This window comes from Brachyhypopomus gauderio, chromosome 8 (assembly GCF_052324685.1).
Source record: "Brachyhypopomus gauderio isolate BG-103 chromosome 8, BGAUD_0.2, whole genome shotgun sequence".
Lineage (NCBI taxonomy): Eukaryota > Metazoa > Chordata > Actinopteri > Gymnotiformes > Hypopomidae > Brachyhypopomus > Brachyhypopomus gauderio.
In genome coordinates this window covers 5,044,756-5,053,342 of record NC_135218.1, presented here as the reverse complement: position 1 = coordinate 5,053,342, position 8,587 = coordinate 5,044,756, and the positions used below count along the sequence as shown (strand labels likewise).

The 8,587-nt window shown below is 44.7% G+C and overlaps 1 protein-coding gene across 2 annotated transcripts in view; it reads left to right on the top strand.

Annotated features, from left to right (window-relative positions):
- The window catches only part of slc12a5a (solute carrier family 12 member 5a), a 125,477-nt gene that overhangs the window by 98,423 nt on the left and 18,467 nt on the right, over nucleotides 1-8,587 (top strand). For both annotated transcript variants that reach the window (XM_077013954.1, XM_077013955.1), the window contains exon 4: nucleotides 8,009-8,155. In XM_077013954.1, the coding sequence (XP_076870069.1) occupies nucleotides 8,009-8,155 (147 nt within the window). The remainder of the gene's footprint in view (nucleotides 1-8,008; nucleotides 8,156-8,587) is intronic.

Below are 8,587 nucleotides of genomic sequence, written 5' to 3'. Positions count from 1 at the left end.
GCGGAGCGTTCTGGTTCTGCTTCGTCGGACACAACAGTGAAGGTCTTCCTCGCCTCATCAGTCTAAAGTTCCTCGTTAACATTCAGCGCGACTCACTGGCACCGCTGTGTCTTGATTAACGTTGTGTCATGTTGTGTCGCTCAGACGACATGCTTGATTGCGTTGATAATTGTCTTGAGCAGAGATTTCACACTGCGCGTATTTTGTGCCGTATCCTGAGAACAGCGTCTGGGATCAGGGCTGGTAAAAAAAAAAAAGATGCGTGTGGGGTCCGTGAGGCAGACCCAGCCTTTTCATGAGCGGTATAGTCACATCCCTGTGTTTTGGTCTGAGAGGTGACATATGGGATTTATTCTGACCATATGTGCTTTCTGGACTGCCAGCCAGAAAAGCTACCCAAGTGTATGCAGACACACACACACACACACACACACGATCACATATGCACACACACATACATACATGCACACACACACACACATGCATATGCCACATGAAAAAAATGCAAGCTCATGTCAAGCTCACTTAAAGATTACGGCTACAGCATACACTCATATGCAAAGCACCGTTCCCCTCACATGTGTGCAAATGTGTGGGTTGGACAGTCCTCCATGTCTGTAGTTCCCTAATAAATGACCCCAGTTGAGTTGAAGCACATTAACGCTGTCAGCTTCTGTAAGAGCAGTCAAGCAAGCGGAACATATTAAAAGCTCCCTCCTTGTCTCCCCTCATCTCCACTTCTTCTCCATCTTTCTCCTGGACCTCACCTTTGCTCCGCTGCTGGATTACGGTTCACATGAGCCTTCTCTTGCTTCATGGTTATTGCTACGAGCTACAGCGGCTCTAATAGTCCTGGCGTCTTTACCTGCGTCATTCTAATCGCTCTTCTGCCTCAGTGGGTTTTTAATTGCTCTTCACCCTTGGGTGCTCATTTCTGCTCCTGGAGATTTTGGGGCTTACTGTTTAGTTTCAAACCCAGTCCACCACCCCCCGAATCACCGTTACAGAGCATAGAGGGAAATGTAACGGTTAACGTTTGGAAACAAAACCTGCACTTAATCTAGACAAAACCTTCACTTAATTTAGTGCTGTTCATAAATGATTTAAATCCAAAGCTCTCTCTGTCTTACTCTTTCTGTCTCTCTCTCTGTGTGTGCTGTCTGCCAGATAGTGTTCATCCTCTCTTCTTTAGTCTGCTAGCCCTGGGCAGTGAGCCTATCAGAGATTAGGGAGTTATTGCTGAAACCACATTGGGATGTATCTCTCACATTAGCAACAGAAGTGACAGGCTATTGAAGGGGCTGCCAGTAATCATGTCTAATACCATATATACTCTTCTCAGTTCAACTCATTTATGACTAATACCACTACTCGGTGTGTGCAGAACTTACTCAGACATTAATGACCAACTCAATCCAGCTTCTGAGGCAATAAATCGCATTCAGCATCTTAGATGCTGCAAACCGAAAGCAAAGACGTGTTACTTTGTACTTGTTTACAAGTGATATGTCATATTCATATTCATGCTTCAGTTATTCCGTTTGCATAAATATTCCGTTTAATAACTTTTGAGGGAGAATGCTCTCATAAGTATACAGACACTGCTGTACTCAACAATAGCTGGTCATAATTACAATATAAGTTGGTATTTTTCAGACCTTTTTTGTCTGTTTTTAATGTGCTACATTCTTTTAATGAGCTTTCACATTAAAAAGTAATGAATTGGGAAAAAAAAAAAAACTGCCATGTTGCTAACCACATTGCACACATCTGGCCCTCACAACCGGGCAGGTGGTCAGGGCAACCTGGGCGGCATGGTAACTGATGCAGGGTGGCACAGAGTGGCACAGCCCGCAGGGCACCAGGACTTTCAAGGGGCCGAACAGCTGGCGTTGGGGGTAGTGGAGCTACAGCACCTGTGTCCGCCCTGTCAGAGTCCTCCAGCAGCTATCCCAGGGGGCCGTGGGGCATCTGGCATCGCTCTGTACCTCCATAGTACCTCAGGCTCTGGGACACGTCCTGGGAAATTTAAATCACGCAAGCCTGCGCATGCGTACACACACGCACACACACGCGCGCATGCGAACGCCCACACTCACGCAGAGAGGCTTGATTACACACATGCTCCAGACCCTTGAATCTGAAATTGAATCTGAGTTGACTATGTTGGCCTATATTCCCTAGACATGCTCAGAGACAGTAACCTCTCCCTACACCGTCGATTCAAACGTTCTCACCTGCCTGCCTACCGCCAGTTTGATAATTACACCCCATTTTAGCCAGCATGGTGACACAGTGCAGCTCTGGGCTTCCTGGCCTGACCGAAGGTGCCAAACACTGAGATATCACACCGAGGACACTGAAGGGAATGTTAGCAGAGCCCCAACTGTGAGCAGTTTCATTTTCTTTTTGGATAGTAAACATCCACCACTTTTTTTTTTTTTTACTGAAAGTCATGACTTGGTGGTATATCTGAAGAGACAGAATGGTCCATTTCTGCATGTCACTGCCTTTAAACGGTAGGGGAGGTCAGAACACAGGCTCAGACCTACTGAAGCATCACAAAGGGACTCGCAGAAAGGCTCAGTGGCGGAGCCAGCGTGGTTATCAGCTGTAACGGTTCACAAGCACGCTTGGTTCCAATCCAGCTTCTCTGAGCCAAGAATTCTGTTGATACGGTAGTGAAGTTAAAAATAATTTTTTTGAAAATGCTCAGAAGATAAACATTACTCATCAACGTTAATTTTTCAAGACAATCAAATCGGCGGGTGCCAATTTACTTTGACAGAAATTGGCTTTTTCAGAACACTGAAATGTGAGTCTAAGGATTGTCACTCTATTGTGAGTCTAAGGATTGTGTAAGGTTGGTGCCATATTAGCTACTTAGCCAATTTAAACTACTCCCTGCCAAGCAGTATTAAATAGCTTACTGCAAAAAAGGTAACGCCTAGTAGTGTTCCAGTATTAGTGTTATTAGCCTAATTATACCTATTTGCTGGCTAGATGGACATGATAACTAACAGTTTGTTAGCCAGTGGGCCACAATAGGTTCGCTAGCTTCAAATCCGCTTCTGGCCAATGGCTGACAGCACAGACACTTGTTATCCTATAAATGTATCAGTTGTTGACATAGGCATAGAATAGATATGTATTCGCCTGTTTCCCTAAGATCACCCACTAGGATAATGTTATTCTCATTCAGTTTTCATGGAAAAACAATTGTGTTTTTCAGCAAAAAGAAATTATTTGGTGTAATCTGTCAAAAGATCTTTATATAGTTCTATGTAATTGTTAATGTGTGATTTGTTTATTCAAAATCTGTGTTTTTTCCGCACGCTTATGCCTTGCTGTGATGTTGTACGGGCGCCGCGGGCTTCCGCGGTTGCCGTGTGGTCTCTAAGACCACGCGACCTCTGCCGGTCACGCTGTGATGGCATGTGGACGGCGCACTGTTGATTGTTTCCTTAATCACATGGTCATTATTACCACCAGACGACGACGCCCCCTCTGCCTCTGTTCCCGTAGCGACAGTGTTTTTCCATTACGAACCGAGTGCCGGTGCAGCATGGCCTGTGAAGTGTGGCCATTACTGACACCTCCTACTGACCGTAATGGGGTTCCCATGTTCCTCGTCTTGGAGGAAGACAGCAAGACTGGGCGGTGGAAGTGAAATGCTGCTGGAAAGAAAACTTTTTCCACCGTGAGACTCGGTGGATTATTATTCTGCTTGGCTGTCAGGTCAACACAGATATGGTCTGTTGAACCAGACACAGTGCATAGTTAGTAGATGACATGAAGATAGAAGACTGAAAAAAGACACACGAGCACTTTATAAAGGTAATGTGAGGCTAGTGGATTTGTCACAGAATGTTGTAGCAGACACACTGACCACATGTCATGTGATTTTACATGTTTCTAAAGTCTATTGGTGATTTTGCATGTTTTATGCAAATTGTAACATTTGAGCAGCAGCAGAATTTGATTTGGTTAATTGGGGAATGCAAGCTAATTACATACAAACATCAGACACTTCCTGTCAGAAGTGCCAAGAAAGTTGAAGTTTTAACATTTAAATCGCACACACATAATGAAAAAAGTATTTCTTTATTAATTTAAAAACAAATAGTGTCCAGTAAAACACCCTCTACCTACACACTTAAGGGCACAGACACTAAATCTAATTAGCATCCCAGACGCAGACGGGCAACACTTTGCATTAGCATACAGAGAACAAAGAGCGAAGATGACAGTTTCCTCTGCGTCACCACTGTAGACTAGACGATGTTGTGGACTTTGAAGCTGAAGAGAAGTACAACCTCTACAACAAAAGTCTACAAAAGCAGGTCTGTGTCAGTGTTGAATACAGAAAAGCAGTGAATCTCCTGTACTTACTAACTTAATTAACCTTAATTTTGTTTTGATGTCCAGACCTCATTTCTCTATACACATTATATTAGATTACATTAACGGTAATATTAATCCTTGCAACCAAATTCAAATTATCCTACACAGAATTTGGTATGTGCATGCTTTATACTTTAATTTAATGGTAGGCATTATGTGGTTATTATTATTTTTTTCAGTTTAATTACATTAAAAGTCTCCAATTTACCATCTGCTGTTGCTTTAGGCCAGCGGTCTCTCTCTCTTTCTCCCTCTCTCTCTCTCTCTCTCTCTCTTTTTCACTCTCTCTCTGGCTGTCTTTCTTTCTGTCTCCCTTTCTTTTTTCTCTCTCCTGCTTTCTTTGCCCATCTCTCTCTCTCTCTCTCTCTCTCTCCCCCTCAACTCTCTCTCTCTCTCCTCCCAACTCTCTCTCTCTCTCTCTCTCTCTCTCTCTCTCACACACTCCCATGATTAGAATGTAGATCCTTTACCAGCACTATGTTCTCCTGAACACATTTTGGCTTCTCCTTGTCCTGTGTATATTTACACACACACACACACACACACACACACATGTTCGTGCTCCCCTCTCGACCCCTTGATTACTGGCCGCTTCCACCTGTGCCTTGTTTCCCTCTTTTGTCTCTCCCTCGGATCGGAGCCCACAGGAAGCGTTCTCGCCCTCCTCACCCCTCTCGCCCCTGTGTTCCCGACGCCCCGAGCGTGTTTACTGCCAGCGAACCGCTGGGCTCCTTCCCGCCGCTGTGCCTCTGCGCCTCCGCCTTCACTACCAGGACGGTTTGCACTGCTCTGGGTTCTGCACTGTGCAGCTCTTCACTGCGCTGCTCTTCACTGTGCAGCTCTTCACTGTGCTGCTCTTCACTGTGCAGCTCTTCACTGCGCTGCTCTTCACTGTGCAGCTCTTCATTGTGCTGCTCTTCACTGTGCAGCTCTTCACTGCGCTACTCTTCACTGTGCAGCTCTTCACTGCGCTACTCTTCACTGCGCTGCTCTTCACTGTGCAGCTCTTCACTGTGCAGCTCTTCACTGCGCTACTCTTCACTGCGCTGCTCTTCACTGTGCAGCTCTTCACTGCGCAGCTCTTCACTGCGCTGCTCTTCACTGCGCTGCTCTTCACTGTGTAGCTCTTCACTGTGTAGCTCTTCACTGTGTAGCTCTTCACTGTGCTGCTCTTCACTGTGCAGCTCTTCACTGCGCTACTCTTCACTGCGCAGCTCTTCACTGCGCTACTCTTCACTGCGCTGCTCTTCACTGTGCAGCTCTTCACTGCGCTGCTCTTCACTGTGTAGCTCTTCACTGTGTAGCTCTTCACTGTGCTGCTCTTCACTGTGCAGCTCTTCACTGCGCTACTCTTCACTGTGCAGCTCTTCACTGCGCTACTCTTCACTGCGCTGCTCTTCACTGTGCAGCTCTTCACTGTGCAGCTCTTCACTGTGCTGCTCTTCACTGTGCAGCTCTTCACTGCGCTACTCTTCACTGCGCTGCTCTTCACTGTGCAGCTCTTCACTGCACTGCTCTTCACTGTGCAGCTCTTCACTGCGCTGCTCTTCACTGCGCTGCTCTTCACTGTGTAGCTCTTCACTGTGTAGCTCTTCACTGTGCTGCTCTTCACTGCGCTGCTCTTCACTGTGCAGCTCTTCACTGTGCAGCTCTTCGCTGTGCAGCTCTTCACTGTGCAGCTCTTCATTGTGCAGCTCTACCACACTGGCATTTCCCTTCCTGCTGCCGCAGACATTTTGTTGTATGTGATTGGCTGTGGCGTCCACTAGTGCAGTGTTTTTCAAACTTTTTTTCTAACGACCCATATTTTGTCCATGATTTTTCCCGCGACCCAGCCTACTAAGAAATATATATACAGTATACTCGGTCGCGAGCGTAAGATGTTGACGGGGGTGGCGAACGCATGTTGTTGCCCGGGGGGGGGGTGGCGAAAGTAAGTTGTTGACTGGGGGGGGCGGCGAACGTAAGTTGTTGACGGAGTTTAACTATTATATCGCGATCGATCGCCAAGTATTAACGCCTCCGCCGTTCGCGCAGTCGCGCGCTATAAATATAATTTATTAAATATATTAACATTTATTTTTTAGCGACCCTTTTTTTTTGCCTCGCGACCCATTTTAGGGTCACGACCCATAGTTTGAAAAACCCTGCACTAGTGAACCTCGTGCCGTCACGATTATTGCCGTGTAAACAGCTTTCATTTACACATAAAACATGTCAGAAAGAAAAGAAGGGACAAAAGAAGACCCTCCTTCACTTACTATGTTCCTCATTATTACCTTCACCTTACCTGCTTCCACAACACACGCACACACACGCACACACACACACACACACACACACACACACACACACACACACACCACACAACCAACCAATGTAGTTTGTCACCCCATAAACATCAGCTAGAATGCTTTGAGCCAGTCTCATCATCACAGTGATCTCTAAAACAATGTCCAGCCCTCATTTGTCCCTGAGTTGTGGGCTGAGGGAGTCCTTGTCCTACTTTTGTAGGTTTTGTCTCTTGTCTTTGGTTTTGTGTAGGATAAGCACAGTAACATAATCCTGATGTCCACCTCTGCTGTACAGTGAGACCTTGTTTGACACTTCTGTACCGAGCAGTTAGAGGAGTGTAGATTGAGTGTATTGCCTTCACTTTTAGTTTGCATAAAAATTGCCATAAATCTGTGAAATGGATGTTACCAGATGGGTTCAAACTGCAGCTGAGCTGTAACTGCAGCCACTCTTAAACAAGCCCAAGTAATGTGAGAACTACAATTCGCAAGGGTTGTTTTTGACATGCTGACGACCTCAGGAGCACACCAGTGTCCTTTCTTAAAAGCAGGAATATCACCAAACGTTCTTTCTTCTGTCATTTATGTAGCCAGAAAAACAGATTTGCTATAATGTAGAATAAATTAAATGAAACTTGAAAGAAAGGTTTGTACCCTATTCTTTGAGAAAACATCTCTGAGTTTCATTTATTGGGTTTTTGAAGGCTTAAACGACATCCTCATGCCCAGCGAAGAAATGCGGAAGACGGATAGGCAGGAGTGAGACTGTGCTACTCCTGATTAGAACAGATGGGTAACAACACCCTTAACAAGCTGTTTACTAAGAAACAGAAAACTACCATTTAGGACTCAACATAGAGCACCTAGAAATAAATCAAACAATTTAGCTAGTGTTTTAAAAAGAATGTTATTTAAACAATTATACAATACAATAGAGGTTTCTTTGTCAGATGCAATTAGTTCACTATCAGTTTCTTTACGCTAATAGAAAAGCTGCTGGTAAACCTTCATTTAAGACATTTTGGGAGTGGCGTTTCTCTCTTTTTTCTAAGACATTCATTACACATACACACATACAAACACATACACACAGACATTATTGAATTTACAATCAGGAGATTAAATCAACATACTTACAGAGGCTCCAGGATACAAGCAACTACAGAACTAACAGAACCAGCTAATTTCCTATAATAAGTTGTTTCCCTCAAGAAACAAACGAATAGGTTGTCTCAAAACGTTGTGTGTGTGTGTGTGTGTGTGTGTGTGTGTGTGTGTGTGTGTGTGTGTGTGTGTGTGTGTGTTCACAGGCTCCGCGAATGGGCACGTTGATGGGAGTATATATGCCCTGCATGCAGAATATTCTGGGTGTGATTCTGTTTCTGAGGATGACCTGGATGGTGGGTATCGGAGGAGTCATCGAAGCCTTCATCATCGTCCTCATGTGCTGCTCTACGGTGAGTCACACACCTTCAAACACCTGGTCACACACCTGGTCACACTCTCATACTGCACATGGGCTTATAATCCTAGTCTTATGCCTTCTTGAGAAATAATCCACACCCATCATTTATTTTGTGATGAATTCAGGCTTAGGTAGCTTAGGTAAGTTTGATTTGTAAATGTGTAATTTGGGTGACCAAATGAACAGTTGTCATGTAACTTTGTGAATTCAGAGTAAGTAATCAGTGAAGGGAAGTCTCAAATAAGGCTAACGATCTTGTCGTTAGGTGAAAGGTTGTTCAACTCATTGTATTGCCTCTAGATATTATGATCTTTTTTAAGAACACCATATATTTAATTTCATTACCTAAGATCATCAGTTCCACTGAATACTAGTTCACTTCCTGCACAGGTCCCTCAAAAGAGGAACGCCATCAATTTTCAAG